The following is a 15,594-nucleotide window of genomic DNA, read 5'->3' as shown; positions in this document are numbered from 1 at the left end:
ATGCCACTGATGAGGACTATCTATGTGAGATTATATAGTGATTGTTGCTACAAGCTACTCCATAGTGATGCACATGAAGTAATCATTAAGCTGCTGTTTCCTTGGATTATCAGAGATAAAGAAAAGTGCGTCAAGCGAATATATTTTATCAAGATTAAACAAAAAGCCAAAGTATAGGAGTAACAGAATGAAGTTTTTATTAAAGTAAGCAATAGTTTGATTTCCAAAGAGAGGGAGTGAGTTTTGGATTAGTAGAGATTTTCTTTTTGATAGCCAAGTTAAGAGAGCAAATAGAGATTTTTTCTTTCTTTCTTTCCATAAGTCCAGAAGGCCACATTATCGCTAGCTTTCAAACCCAAGATGACTAGAACCATAGACTGCATGCCAGAAGACTACACGGTGTAAACCCTCCATGAATAAGGAGCACTCAAGGCTCAAAACTCAAAAATAAAAACTCAATCTCAAAACCATACCACGGTAAGTTCAACGAAAGAGGTGCTTCAACGTACAAAGAGTGCACTTCTAAGTACCTAGGACGAAGCGTTTCGAAAGGGGTGATGACCGTGGAGACATCGGAATATTGAACCTTTGGAGCATCGCAACCATCGAGCTCAGCAGCAAGGGAGGGTTTACGGGCGATTCATCAGCTGTAGAGGCAGAGCCATAACAATAGGAGCATTTCGGGGTGATCCAGTGTAAAGAAGTGCGACCTGTCTGGTTAGTTTTTTTTTGTTTTTTCTTCTTCTTTTCTTGTAGCAGAGTTTGATAGAGTTTGGCGGATAGCGGCAAAGTAGATTTATTGATTATGTTTCTTGTGGCTTCAGGACTTGAATATGTAGTTACTCCAAAGCAGTATTCATTAGTAGCAGACATTGATAGACGTGAGCAAAATCCTTTAGGGGCTTTCCGACGTTGATAAGCATGGGACAGGCATTCACTAGCATTTTCAGGCACTGATGATCATTTGTAGACATTGATAAGCATGAGTAGGTATTTGAGTATTTGTTTGATTGCATTGATAAGCAGTAGCAAGCACCTTTGGAGTATTAGCGAGCAACAGAGATTCTTTTAAGGCTTCACCCCATGAGAGGTCATTATGATAGAGTAAGATGCATCAGGAACCATGAAATAGAGCCAGCAAAAATGTATTTTCTAAAGGATGACATTAGTTATATGTACTTTGGGATCGCCTCCAAAATGACATTGTACCCTTTTCAACATAGGAAACAATAAAAGCATATGAGAATTTTTAAAAGAGATAAAGGATGAAGAAAAAAAGGAAAAAGGAAAAGAATGATGGTCTCTTTTATAGCTTTTTGTTTAAGTGAATCACGTTATTTAGGCTGAAAATAAATGACTCATTCCTCATTTCTCCAATAAAGTATGAATAAATAAATAGTTTGTTCTTTATCTCTTCCATATTAGAACACATCCGAGCATCCGAACGCCTCCTCCCTTTTTTTTGCATATTTTTTTCACAGGCCCTTTTCTTTTGTAAGGCCGCTTGTTTACATAAAGTTGACCTCACGCACACACACATAATTTTTTTTATATTATGATTGCTTCACTTTTCTTATTTTCAATACGCGTTTTCCTATTTTTCTGGTCGTTTTCTTTAAGAATGAGTAAAAAAAAAAAAAAAGTAAGGTGAGAATTAAATGTACAAGGAAAAAAGTTGAGAGGGGACGGCATCTTTAAAGATGCAGCTGATAGTAAACAAAAAATAAGGCTTTTCTCAAAGAGCACTAGGCTGCCGATTCTGTGGAACACATGCAATTGATTCCATTACAGTTGTTATTTGTCAATCAAAGAAAGAAAATCAATCATGATTGATCTATTTGGTTAGCCACTCTAGTTTGTTTCATAAAAGTAATAATGAATTACTATTTTTTGCTAAAAAGAACCAAAAACAAATCGTCCTAACCCTTATGTATCAAAACCTGTTTATCAAGTATGAAACATAGGCGATTGAGTTGCTGACTTAGGGAAGCATAAGGGTTTGTAATGTTTTTATTTTTATTTTTAGTGCACATGAAAAAAAAAGGTAAAATGTTTATCCTCTCTTTTCTGTTGTTATGACCTTATCCTTTTCTCTTCTGCTTGTGAAGTGTAGACCAAAATTGGCGACGATTATAATTGTGAGAGATTTAATGACTATACGTTCACTTTTATAGTAAAGCAATGGATCTTCTAAGTCTGCATAAACTATTTCAAATGGCGCTCGAAACAGAATGGCCTGCTAAGGTACGTGACATACTTCACTTGATGACTTTATTGTCATGGATACTCGCATATCGTGAGTGAAAGGTATTTTCAAATATGTAATTTATTGGGCGGTGAAGAAAAGGGATTTTTATAACCATGAAAAAGAATATAAATACATGAATGCATGAAATGGAGAAAAATAAGCCTTATATGGAGATAAAATAGCAGAGGAACTACTCAATAAGCCCTAGAAGGGAATCTGTTATAGCCTTTACTTTGTCGATCCAATAATTAATACCGTCAAGGATACTTTACTTGTTAACACAACACAAATAAAGGTTTGTATTAGATACACAGAAACTATAATCATGAAATACAGTAGAATTAAGATCAGCCTGCAGTGACTAATTCTATTCTTTCAAATGGAGTAAATAATTTGTCTCTCTTGTACGCTTAATTTATTTTCCCCATTCTCTAGGGGATTCTAGTTCCGTACTATATTGTACCGCCTCGCCCCTTGTAGACCTTTTCGAAAATGAATTGATAAAAGAAATAAGCTTCTTGCTTATCAGTGTTTGAATGTTTTATTTGTAGCCTACTTCAGATATAATCATAAAGAATTGTGCTATACTAAAACCACGACTTATTTATGTGAGCTCTTCATTTTCATGTACCCATGATCCTTATCCTTATTTGATATGTAGTTAAACACGCAAGTTGTATGAAAGATGTTGATTTACAAAAGAAGAAGACAGTCGTAATATGATAAATTAAATATTATATGCTTGTTTTTAAGGGAGACATAGGCCCTTTAGTGGTCATTGCAGGGGAAAAGTCAACTTTTGGAATGCTACCAAAAGTACCATATATACCACTTTGTAAATATTCAACCAGCATGCATAAACTAACGACTGCATATAATAAAATGTTCAAAAGTAAACAAGACATAAATAAAAATACAAAATAGCATTATTGATTGTTTATTTATAAAAGGCAATACTAACAAACCCAAGCGTCTTCCAAAGTTCTTCCTATCTTGAAAAAAAAAGTCAGTACAAGGTTCAAACAAGTGAACAAAACGTCGGTTGGTACATTAAAAGTAGGCCGTCCGCTTCTGACGACCAGCGCCATTAGGTTCTAATACAATACCATTCAGAAGCATAAAGTCCTGAGAGTAAACTACAGAGTACTCAGCACATAGACAAAGGATATCCCTTATAGCAAGTATAAGGTGGTCAGTACAATGAAAGCCCGCTTTCGTCTGTATATATGATCGCCCAACTAGGGCACTGAGTAAGTAATACTTACATTTATCAATAAGAAATTAAAAGGAGAAGAAGAAGAAAAAAGCAAAAAATCCTATACAAAGAAATATATGCAAGTTATGTAACAGAGTATAAAATATCTATATCAAGTACATGGAGTGAAGAATGCTTTGTATCAAGCATCATAAATGATCGCTCAACGCAAACAGCAAAGGTTAGCAGGCTTACTTACAGCTTTCTTAGGTGTTCATACAACTGCTAGCTTCACTACAATCAAGAGCGATAAACTTCGCCTGCTGTCAGATTTCATAATCTACGTTGATTGTTTGGTAAAACCCAATTATGAGAATCAATCACTACAAGAAATATTGAAAGATTCTACAAGGTACCTTGAACCCTGTAATATATGTTGCTGTTTACTACAAAGCTACTGTATAAAGTGATATTTGATATAGTAGGCAATATTAGATTAACTGAATTCTATGAAAGGAATTCAAAAATTGAAGTGGTTTTATTATTTTTTGAAGAGTACTTATTGCTATTTTCATGGCTCATACCAATAACAGAATGATAGCCTTGTAATTGTATATTCCGATTCACATAGATCAGACACTCCATAGGACTCCTGGCCAAGCAGTACTCAGTTTGAACAGGCCAGAGCAACTTTTTTGTCTGCGAATTCTGCGCTTGTATGCTCTTTTATTTAACAAACTGCTAGTCTTGTTCCAAGAGTGAAACCAATGACTAGTTTATTATATTTACATATTGAATTGTTGGGATCATCTAGCTTCCCTTTTAGTGTATAAGGTCAAGAGGCTCAGGGTCAAATTATTTCTTTTTATGGCTATTCAAGGATAAACAAAATAGATATTTATTGGCTGAGAACTTTAAACCTTTGTTCTCTTATTTGCACCAACTACAGATGTTCTTGCTCGCTAAAGATAGATGAGTCATATTTTCAGACAGTTATGTTTTCAAGTTACCTTGTCACCAAGCTTCCTTCTCTCCTCTTCTTCTAATTTCTCGATAAATGCCTGGGGTAAATAACTCTTCTCCATGGTCTATCATTCCACATGGTTAATATTTATGAGTATAGCTATAAAGTATTCATTACCTCATTTTGTACTGCTCCTGGAGGTAAACTCTTGTAAAGTTTAGATTGTAGAGTTACACGGCCGGCATATGCATTAAGTGGCCAGGAAGACTCTTTGCACTTGTACTTTATTAGCAGACTGGTCATATCACTGAGCACATATGAATTCTAAACGCAAAATGTTAATAATCATCTATAAAATTATCAGCATTGACGTACATCACTTAATTCAGCTGAAACCATGTCCTTGGATAACTTGATCTTTTGAGCAATATGGTATAAGAATGATACATTCTCAGCAGTTGCAACACAGCTCAAGAAAAATCGAATATACTGTGCAAATACCATCAAGTCTTCAGTAGTAATAGTAAAATCTGGGTGATGTGCCAGTAAATGTACTAGTCTAACAAGTGAAGAATCCAATACTGTTGATTCAGCTTGCTTGATCTCCAAGGAGGAGAGACGCTTCTGGATAAAGCTGCGGATTTGCTTCAACAAAGATTCTTCAGGTTCATGAGCGCAAATGAACAAAAGAGAATAGTATCTTGGATGGATTTGCTCGGTCTGAAGTCCTTTCATCAAGAACTCTGCAAACTCTAAGCGAACATAGAAACATGTATCTTGCAGGGTGTAACTTAATCTTTCAAATTTAGGAACGGTTAATTCGTTTAAGTACTTGTCATAGTGCGTTAGTTTAACGATGGCTTGTGAAGCACCCAATCTGAGGTGAGATGTTTCTGCAGAGCTATTTGAGGACAGTGTCAGATTATTATGTTCATTATCCCTTGTAGCTTGTTTACTTGGTATTGTCAGTTAATGCACCATCGCAGGTTCTTTCAAGTAAATCCCATAGTATAGAAAATATCTTTGTAATAATATGTTCTTCAGGCTCCACTTCGTTTCTACAAGCTGTTAAGTAGTTTACTAATAGACGAACACCAGTAATTTTCTGTTTGGAGAGCTCTGGCAGTTTATCGTACGCAACCCATTCAGGATTAGATTCAGTGTACTGTACGATATAGTGTAAGACTGCTGAAACATTGATAGATAATATATATATAACAAATTACCGATTTGGTTGGCGTCTTTAAGAGATTTTCTTCAACAAACTTTACTATTAGGTCAATGTAAGATGTCAAAAGTCGAGGAGTATATAATGCAAACTGTGAAAGGCTTGTCAAAGTTGAAAGGAGATTTCGTGCTTTCAATGAAAGCTCATCAGACAAGCTCTCAACTAGATCAGCCATAGATCTATCCGCATTTTTCATATTGCCGAGAATAATCGAAGCAAGGTTTGCTTGACCAACCTTACCATCAATAACATAAGAGCGAAGACGTTTAATTAAGTTGCTATAATAAATAAATAAATAAATAAGTAAATGTATGGCTTCTTCCCAATAAAAGAACTCGTGTTTTCTTACCCATCGTATTTTCTATGACCAGGATTAGACTTGCTTAGTTCGGCTAAAAGTTCTAATTCTTCCTCTGCTATAAAGTTAATATGGATGAAGAACTAATGCTGATGTTATTTACCAGCTATATTATCTTTATCATTCATAATCCCTTTAGTAATTTCAGCCAAACAACCTTCATACATCACTGGATAAGTGAGAGAGATTTCCTTTAATATGCTTTGAGCGGTAAGAGCCTTTTGAGTAAGAGCTGTTTGCCTTCTTCCCTTTGGTTCCTTGGCCATTTTCAACAGATGAGAAATACAAGCTTTGTTTACTATTAGCGGACATGCCCTGTTGATGATGGCTTGGAATATCTCTACAGTGCCAGCTTGATCTTCGTTGAGGTTCGCTATCAATTTATCCTATGTGAATTTAGTATAGTTTTATAACAATCTTTGATAGATACTAACTTTGGATTTGTAAAGTTGCTTGTAATCATGATCTGCACGTATGCTGTTTTTCAAAAGCTTTATATCTCTGCTGTTCTTACGAATAAGGAATGCCCTAAGAGCGTTGAATGTTCTTGGTCGATCAGCAAAATGAGCTTGAATGAAGACGTGAGACAATGATTGATAATAACTTTAATAAATGTACCTGCTAAGTATTTCATGAACTCATCATTGCTGGTTTCCTCATGATCAGCTGTCATACCGTTAATCTAATAAACATGGTTGTTATTTGTATGCAATTATATGTCATGAATGTCATCATACCTCGTCTTCGCACATTCTAACATACTTTTGCAAATCATCGTTAAATCTCTGTTGCTTTCTAATGATTGCAGTAAAGGCTAGCTTTTGCTTTTCTTCTAATGACTCTACTACCGTCACCAGTCTCTCGGTTCTCTGCTGGTCATCTTCATCATATGGAAATATGTATGCAAGTAAAGTATCCTGTAGAGTCATCCTATATGAAAGCAAAGCATATGTTATCCCGCTAGGACCATTGTTACCTTGATATACTTACAGTACGGAAGCATCACCTGTGTACACACGGCTAAATAAACTGTTTGGAATCCAACCCAGCTTCTGAACTGCCATTTTTTCATTTGCTTGAATGCTGGCATAATACTCGTTGTAAATTGAACCCATTGTTCTCATAGCTTGTACTCTTACAGAATTCTTTTTGGGAAAAATTAGATTTTTCAAGCAGAGTCATTTTATCTGGTTTTTACCTTTTTATCCTTGGTTCGTCCATCGACTAATTCAAGCATTGATTTGTCAATATGTTTCAAATCGCAGCCTGCCATGATCTCTCCAATGATCTTACAGGCAGTGGCTCGTACTTTCTCGTCGGGATCTGATAGCTTGAGTTTGATACATTCTATAGGGTCGTTGTGAGATATTGTTACAGTCGTTACAATATGTCATACCAGTAATTTCAGGCATTGATTCGATATGATTTTTATAAATATCAACACACATCTCTAACCACTTGACACGTAACTGCACAAGCTTATCGTCTTTCCTACCAAGCCAGGTCTTCCAGATAGTGGGATACTTTTCAAAAATATTCGATTCAGGATGCATAAATAGCTTTCCCATGGTTTCAGTTGCAATTTGTCGAACATTTGCTTGATCAAGCTTCATCTCTTCTTGCACCAAGGGTAAAACATTCAGCAATAGATCAGGTACGACGGCATTTACTTTAATGATCAAATCGTGAGCTTTTCGCAACTCTTCCAATTCTTCCGTTCCTTCTGCATTACTGACAGAAAGAAGAATATCAGAAAAGTACTGGCATACTCGTCTTTGAAGAATAGGAGCACAAATAGAGCAAACTTCGGCTGCCATTAAATAAGATGGAACAGTTGGTGTCTGTGTATTATCGTGAGCTACCTTCAATTAGCATAGACTGCGTCTTTACCTTTTCGTGTTTAACGAATTGATCCAAGATGATTTCGATAATTTCTTGAGCAGAGGTTCCCACTTCATCAATGATTTGTGTCAAAATATCCGTCATACAAACCTGTACGTTTTTTGGCAATGAGGGGCTTTATAGAAAAGAGGATTAGTATCATCCACAATATGTATAACTATTAGATTTACTTTGATCCAGCTTTAAAGAATTCATCAAATACAGGAAGAGTGATTTCATCTGCATTATCTAAATCAGATATAATAATAAAACTCTTCACTGTAGCTAAACTTTCCAACAAGTAAAAGTGGTATTGGAATAAGCTCTCGTCTTCTTTTCCAAACTGTGACAGGTTGGATACGAAGAAATTGAAAATTTTTTTCAACTGTAGGTTGGAGTAAGGAGCCTCAGGTGCATATAAACGCAGAATGTCGGCTAAACAACAAGCGGCTACTGCAGTTACCATCTTACTGCTATTTTTAAGAATTTGTGTGCTGGTTAAATCATTAGCAACAGTTGAAAGCGATTCAAGGTCAACTGCTCCTTGTTCAAGTTCCTTTAGTTTTTGATGAAGTTCCTGATTGAAATAGTTAGAGCAGAGAAATCTCTTTTTAATTTCTTTTCTACCTTTAAATGTGGTAATAATTCCTGTTCTTTCAAGGCACTTCTTTTGCCTAGAATCGAATGGGAAAACTCGAGTTTACGTAACTCTGAAAGGTCTTGACTATCTTGTACTGAATCTAACTCCATCGACATTTTATTTTCTCTTAAGGGGAGAAGAAAAAAAGAAGCTTTTTACGCGTTACTTTTTATTCACGCGCTGTAAGCTGTATGCGGAATTCTAATGCACCCTTAGTCACAACTCAACTGGGATCCTTTACTGATCTCTTTTTTTAAAACTGAAAATGCTTTCGCGATTGACAGCTTCTTTTGGGAACAAATACATACGTTCAAATACAAGCAACCGGTTATTCCTGAACCAAAAAAGGGCGTTTGGATTTACCAAAAGCATCTCTAAAGAGGCAGCTGATTCGACAAAGGCTGTTAAATTTACCACCAGTACATATAATGATGCCATCAGTCGATTAAAGTCACAGGGAAAACTAGCAGGAAAGATCACCGGATACACTATTTTATCCGTAAGTGCAGCCATAGGTTTGATTTGGCAACTTACGCACTTGTATATCGAATATACTATGGAATCGACGCCAAAAGAACTAGGATTCAAGGGTCGTCAATTGCTCCACGGAGCATATGTTCGAGAACAGTTAGCGCCTGATTATGATATTGCTTCCATGTATATTCGGGAAGTTATCCGTATTGCTTTAGAAGAACAAAACCTGAAAGAGAGCTCTGATACAATTATCAACCTTCGATTACGACTAGCTGAAGACGAGAATAAGTCAGGGAATCTATTAGATGCGATTACCGAATACACCAGAGCATGGAAACTGTTGATGGACAATGGTAAGGGCCATGATCAGCAAACAATCACAGCAGCAAAGAAGATTGGGGATTTATATATGCGAATTGGTGATTATGAACATGCGGAAGAATACCTTGCTTGGGCACTTCATATGTCTGAAAAAGCTAGCCAAGACGATCTACTACAATCAAAGATTAAGCTTTCGTTGGCCAATTTGTACGCTATCCAACGCAACTTTAAACTTTCAATACCTTTATTATCACAACTGTTAAAATCTTTACCAGAAGAACAGCATTGTCTCAGAGCTATTGTGCAGAACCAACTATCAGAAATAATGTATGGCTTGAATAAAAAAGATGAGGCCATGGGTTGGGCTCAAACTGCTCTTGAGACATGTACCAAGGATATAAAAAATCAAGACTGTTTAGAATGCGGTGCTGTAGCGTCGAATAACATGGGAAGGATGTTGGAATTGAGCAGTGAATTTGAACAAGCGTTAGCATATTATAATCAAGCTATAAAATATGCGGCAGACGTGGGTAATCTAACAAGCCATGAAACTTATAGTCTCAACTCAGAAAGAGTTCAGGATATTATTGCAATAAAAGAGACAAAGCATTGAAATTAATCACTGAAACCACTTCTCCCTATCAGCATCTTATTATGAATAGCCACATCAAATTAAATATGAGGGAAGGGTTGGTATATATGCCAGCCAATTAGATCATTGCTAACGTCTAAAGTTAATTTACCATATCGAAAACTAGTCTACCAGAGGTTCCTCGCAGAGTACTGCATAGTTGGTTTGTTTTGGCACAGTGAACTCATTTTAATGTCCGCACAATTCGTCGCTGTGACTTTGACCGCAGTGAAGGTATGAAAGACAGTGAAAGGCGTTTTTTATATTTTTCTCTTTTTTTTTCTACTCCATAATATGGCCGATTCTATTTCAATTGAAGAAACAAAGTAAATAATTGGACAATACTTTTAATACAAGCTTCAACTAACATTTAAATCATAGTGCTTTGCGTGCAAAATTGGGACTTCCTCCTTTAGCTGTAGAGGAATCTGACGAAGAAACAATTGATCCTGAAAGAGAAGCTTATGAAAACTATCAAAGGCAAAAAGAAGATCAAGATAGAGCCAAACGTGAAGAAGAAGCTAAGAAAAAGTCTGAAAGGTAAGAGAAAATAGTATGTTGGAGCATAGGTTTTAATCATTTTATCAGATTGGAAAATCGTAAAAGAAGCTTGGCAAAGCTTCAAGGTAAAGGTCTAGGTGAAGCAAGCGATGATGAGGATGACAGTGCACTTAATTGGGTTAAAAAAAGTAGAACGAGAGAAAGAGAGTTAGCAGAAAAACGAGCTCGTGAGATTGAAGAAATGGACAACACATTCCAATCTGCCAATTATGACGCCTCGCATCTCAGTGGTCTCAAAGTCAGTCATTCTATAGCTGAATTCCAGGAAGGTAGTGAGACCATCTTGACATTAAAAGATCGAAGTATTCTGGAAGAAGATGAAGCTGATGAATTAACAAACGTTAATATTGAAGACAAGGAGCGTGTAAAGAAAAATCTTGAAGCTAAAAAACAAAAACCTGGATATAATCCATATGATGACGACCAGTTTAATGGAAGCAAAAAAAGTATCTTACCACAATATGAAGAAGAGGAACAAAATGAAGGATTTGTCATTGGAAACTCTGGAGTAATAGCATCCAAAGACAACGACTCAAAGGAGAACCAACAAACGATTTCCCAAAAACTGAAAGAACAGACATTAAATTATGAAAAAATGCAAGAAATAAAGGATTATTACACTCAAGAAGAAATGGAGGCAACCTTTAAGAAGCCCAAATCTAAGAAGAAGAAGAAGATGAGAAGAAAGAATAATGATGACGCTGAGGATGTGGGTGTTGCCACCACTCAAACCGCTAGTGATAATACTCCATCTGTAAATCAGTCGATAGCTTCCAGAGTACGTACTCAGGATCCTGATGCTAACTTTGTGGACGATGATGACCTTCAAGAGGCCTTAGCTCGAGCAAGACGAGTGGCCAATAAGCAGAAAAATAAATTGCTCAAGAAGATGACGCCTGAAGAAATTGCAAAGCAAATCCGAGAGCAAGAGGCAAATGAAATGAAGGTTGAAGAAAACGACGAAGGTGGACTTGTCTTGTCTGAGACCTCAGAATTTGTCAGCTCAATTGGTGCAAATATCCCATCATTTGCGGAAGATAAACCGGTCAAGAGAGAGCCTGAGCCCCCAGTTATCAAAGAAGAGCCAATAGATGAAGATATAAGCGTCACATATATTAAACCAGAGCCAGCTGATGAAGATATGCATGAAGCTAATGAAGTTGAAGATGAACCTATGGAAGAAATTAAAGAGGAATCTCCAGTGAATATCAAAGAGGAGCCTAAATATGAAGAAATTAAAGAAGAGCCCATTATCGAAGAGCCCTTGGTGAGTGGTGGCCTTGCTGCTACGCTAGAGTTACTCACTCAGAAAGGTAAAGCAATACCCATAATATGTAAAATAGTAATTAATATATTATTACCATAGGAATGATTGCAAAACCTAACGAAGAGCAACTTAAGCGTGATAGAATAGCAGCAGAACAAATTCGATGGCAAAATGAACAACGAAAGAAAGAACACCGTCGTATGCTTGAAGAACAAAAGGAGAAAGAACGACGCCGAGATCATGGTCGTGATAGAGATTATAATCGTGACAGGATGAGAGAAATGGAGCGTGAAAGAGAAAGAGAACGTGAACGAGAGGAAGCCAAGAGGCTCAGGGAATTTGAATTGGCTATGCAGAATTATAAACCTGAAGTACACTTGGAATACACCGACAACAAAGGACGTGTTTTGAAAACAGCAGAGGTAAGGAAAAGCTCATGGCCGATTTTGCAAAAATATAACTCATTATTTGTAGGCTTTCAGGTTTATGTCGCATCAATTCCACGGCAAGACCTCAGGCAAAACAAAGACAGAAAAGAGAATGAGAAAGATTGAAGAAGAGCATCGATTGAATATGATGAGTAGCACGGATACGCCACTTAATCTGGCGACTGCTTTACATGAAAGACAGAAACGTTCGGGCAGCGCACATGTTGTTTTAAGCGTGGGTAATCGCGGTGTTGTTCCCTCTACAACACCACTAACTGGTGAAAAGCAAAAGCCTGCAAAGAAACAATAAATAACTAGCATCATTGCTTTAGCATTTAAAAAACCAATTTGTGTGTGATTTAACTTTACTGCAAGTATTGTAAGTAACTACTTTGAAATGACTCAAAAATGAAACCATTAGGCATAAGAGGTCAATAAGCCCAGTGGTATTAACTTTGCAAAGGCTAATCGGCTGATTGAGGCAATGTTTTATTGATTATGTGAAAAGAATTACTATCCAAAAAGCAGTTTTGGTGGGAAGGACTGTGGCATATGTTTTGAAAATACAACATAAAGAAAAGGAGAGGAATGGTTGGCAGGAGTAAAGATTAATGCTTTCGAGATGCATGACTGATAGTCTTGATTACTTTTTCCAAAGATTCATACCACATTTTTTGCTCTTCTGCGGTACGAGTTCTGAGAATATGACGGCGTCTAACCGGGCCAGATGCTACCTGTGGCGGTATGGTAGCACCTGAGAAGTACATGGGAGCGACTGCCTCGGCATTTATTTCCGTAGTAACCAGTTCAAAGCCAAAAGCCTCAGTTCCTGGTAAAGAAGTGCTATCGGTAGATTTTTTCCCAATTTTAAATAAAGACGATTTCTTTGTTTCACACATCTTTGTTACTAATGCAGGTGATAGGTATTTTAATTCTGCTCCACGAAGGTTAAGACTTCCTTTGTAAACCAGTTTACGAGGGGCATCCTTCTTGTCTTTTTGTTTTCTGCAAAAGATTAAATGGTCGGAATAAAGATAGTAAGTTCTCACGTCAGAAGTTGCCGTAACATCATCAACATCAACTTTGATCAAGTCAGCGAAAAGGATCAGTCTTCGGTTCAGGGTGACATTGACGGGGCAACCTTGAACAGTTCGATAGACTTCAAGTACCATCAAGTGAGACTGACAGCTTTTTTTCCTATTTTTAAGGGTTACACAATCAGAGTGACCGAGCCAGGTAACACATCTTACCTCTCAGACCATTCTTTATCCAAAGACCTGAAATTGTCAGCGAGCTGGCAAAGGAAGGTAAAATCTGGGGTTGAAGGATCGCTATAATGCTTCAACTGGTGAACCGCTTTTGCATAATACGACGTACGAGTTAATGGTATTTGGAGGTAGTGCATTAAATCGGCAATTTTTAACGATGACTGTCTTTGTTTATTCTCATTCATTTTAGTCTAGATGGCAGTTTAATATTAATTACTGTAACACATACTGCATATATCCATATGTATACCTGCCTCGATAAATTTCGCAAAGGAAGGTAGTCTATAAAGAATGTCTAGTGTCATAACAAACTCTGGATGTTGATTAAAGAAAGTGTTGTATGTGGCAAGGTCTTTGTACTAGATAAAGTTTGATTAGATATGTGATATTTTTGGTAATATTTAAGCTTTACAAAATTACTAAAGACATCAGATATCAATTGAGTTGGACCCCAAATTTTAAATCTATTGTGTGTATAGTGATATGTTAATAACAGTTTAAAAAACCCAAAAAGACGACAGCAATACCTTTCGTTCAGTTCCTTTAAAAAGTTTGAATGTAAAGTAGACAAATGATGGAAAGTCTCAAATAGCGTGTCTAATGTCTTCCTTGCTGGAGTTGATTTCATTTTTACATTAACTTCCTTGTCTTCATTTGTATCTAACCAATCCCGTATACTAGTGGCGTATATTTCTTGAAAATCATAAAATTCATTTACATAGTTGGTCTCTGATTGAATTATTTGACTTATTATTTGTTGTTTATATGCTACATATCTCGCTACATCAAGTACTTGTTTATCTGTATATTGATTAGAAAAACATTCCTCCATGTTATTGTTCTTATACCATTCAAGCCAGTATCATTTTCGTATTCTTCTGAAAGTACGTCATACACATTATCAATAATCGAAAGGTCTTCTACAAGCTGATTGTAATGTTTTGGATTATCTGTTAAAAATGACAGGTTATAAGGGTCTAATATGATGGACCCTGTGGATGACGCTGTGCTGATGGAACATGGTCTGCTTATACTTGAGTTATGTGATGAATAATTATATAACGACGTGGGCTGGTTTCCCTTTTGATTAAATTCCATCATTTACATAAAAAAAAGGATTGGAAAGAAAGGCTGGGAAGAAAGTACCTGATAAAGGTGCAGGTGCGAATTTATTGTAAAAATTTTATACAACACTCCAGTAGGACAAATTTTCCTTTTTTAGGTTAAATGTCGTGTGAGCAAGTAATCGATTCAAACCAATAAAAAAGCCAGTAATAATAGTCAGATGTCAACTAAAATTACGAACATCAGCGATCTTGACCGGCGATCATGCTTTCCCAAGGCATAATTTAACAAGTAAATGAAGTATTTAACTTGATAGAATGCCTGCAGAAATGATGATCATAACTATAAAAATTGTGGTCATAACAACAGCTGCTATAGTCACTGTAGTCATTGTTGAGCTGCCAAGTGATAAGAATAGCTGTGGTAAAAAGCAGTGGTCAGATTGTTGCACCAATGCGTATCACAAAAAGAGTATATCTTATCACACAATACACAGTACTTCCAGCACACAGTGTAGCAGCCAATTAAAATTGATGTCACTGATTAGTGAAAAATGAGGTCGCAGGCTACCGAAATTATTGTCGTTAGCCAATCAAGAACCATTTCGCATTTTCAGGAATAGACGTCGTATTTTTAGAAACCTGAAAATGTTTTTGATAAGAATGGCGGTCCTGAGTCGATGGAGTATATCGTTGATCAGAATGAATTCATTGTTGACACAATTGCGAGTCATACTGAATACTTAAAAAGTGTGGTGTTTAGTGAATCTTCCTCGGCTTGCCCAATGCTGATAGAAAAGCCAAAAGATGAAGGCATTCACATGAAAGAGGTAAATGGCAAGCGTGAGTATGTGCGCTATACCGTTCAGGATAAGGCTAGATTTTTCGATCTGAAGATTGAAAAGTGTATAAGTGCATCAGCTGCAACGAAGCAACTGGGCATTCACATTCAAACTGCGCAGGTGAATTAAGCAGCATAGCATGTATCCTGAGAGTATTTTTGAGGTTTGTAAGCAAGTTGGTCGCAAGTGTATATTTACCGAAGAGTATAAAACGACTGTTGGTA

The 15,594-nt window shown here is 36.5% G+C and overlaps 6 protein-coding genes across 6 annotated transcripts; 3 read left to right on the top strand and 3 right to left on the bottom strand.

Annotated features, from left to right (window-relative positions):
• On the top strand, positions 1–226 carry RHIMIDRAFT_267884 (uncharacterized protein; the record flags this gene model as incomplete). Its single annotated transcript, XM_023612034.1, has 1 exon — positions 1–226. The coding sequence occupies one exon, from the start codon at positions 1–3 to the stop codon at positions 175–177; it is 177 nt and encodes a 58-aa protein (XP_023462545.1). The 3' UTR covers positions 178–226.
• A 24-nt stretch (positions 227–250) lies between these two features.
• RHIMIDRAFT_267882 (uncharacterized protein) lies at positions 251–873 on the bottom strand (the record flags this gene model as incomplete). Its single annotated transcript, XM_023612033.1, has 2 exons — positions 251–610; positions 634–873. The coding sequence occupies 2 exons, from the start codon at positions 871–873 to the stop codon at positions 428–430; spliced, it is 423 nt and encodes a 140-aa protein (XP_023462544.1). The 3' UTR covers positions 251–427.
• Positions 874–4,357: 3,484 nt separating this feature from the next.
• RHIMIDRAFT_241345 (uncharacterized protein) lies at positions 4,358–8,630 on the bottom strand (the record flags this gene model as incomplete). The annotated part of the gene is made up of 17 exons (XM_023609564.1): positions 4,358–4,405; positions 4,454–4,531; positions 4,585–4,731; positions 4,783–5,308; positions 5,364–5,572; positions 5,634–5,913; positions 5,985–6,051; positions 6,097–6,379; positions 6,428–6,561; positions 6,612–6,675; positions 6,731–6,923; positions 6,984–7,138; positions 7,192–7,340; positions 7,390–7,834; positions 7,884–8,010; positions 8,066–8,451; positions 8,502–8,630. The coding sequence occupies 17 exons, from the start codon at positions 8,628–8,630 to the stop codon at positions 4,358–4,360; spliced, it is 3,420 nt and encodes a 1,139-aa protein (XP_023462543.1).
• A 143-nt stretch (positions 8,631–8,773) lies between these two features.
• Positions 8,774–9,994, top strand: RHIMIDRAFT_267861 (uncharacterized protein). Its single transcript, XM_023612032.1, has one exon. It carries the CDS (start codon positions 8,780–8,782, stop codon positions 9,920–9,922), a length of 1,143 nt encoding a protein of 380 aa, XP_023462542.1. The 5' UTR covers positions 8,774–8,779; the 3' UTR covers positions 9,923–9,994.
• RHIMIDRAFT_267860 (SART-1 protein) lies at positions 9,987–12,543 on the top strand. Its single transcript, XM_023612031.1, has 5 exons — positions 9,987–10,266; positions 10,322–10,480; positions 10,529–11,814; positions 11,868–12,190; positions 12,243–12,543. The coding sequence occupies exons 1-5, from the start codon at positions 10,235–10,237 to the stop codon at positions 12,504–12,506; spliced, it is 2,064 nt and encodes a 687-aa protein (XP_023462541.1). The 5' UTR covers positions 9,987–10,234; the 3' UTR covers positions 12,507–12,543.
• Positions 12,544–12,553: 10 nt separating this feature from the next.
• Positions 12,554–14,640, bottom strand: RHIMIDRAFT_267856 (Dbl homology domain-containing protein). Its single transcript, XM_023612030.1, has 5 exons — positions 13,992–14,640; positions 13,877–13,928; positions 13,719–13,823; positions 13,447–13,655; positions 12,554–13,393 (listed from the first exon to the last, which is right to left on the bottom strand). Exons 1-5 carry the CDS (start codon positions 14,294–14,296, stop codon positions 12,805–12,807), a joined length of 1,260 nt encoding a protein of 419 aa, XP_023462540.1. The 5' UTR covers positions 14,297–14,640; the 3' UTR covers positions 12,554–12,804.
• Between the last annotated feature and the right edge of the window lie 954 nt (positions 14,641–15,594).

Source organism: Rhizopus microsporus (assembly GCF_002708625.1).
Source record: "Rhizopus microsporus ATCC 52813 unplaced genomic scaffold scaffold_21, whole genome shotgun sequence".
Lineage (NCBI taxonomy): Eukaryota > Fungi > Mucoromycota > Mucoromycetes > Mucorales > Rhizopodaceae > Rhizopus > Rhizopus microsporus.
This window is presented reverse-complemented; position numbering and strand designations above follow the sequence as displayed.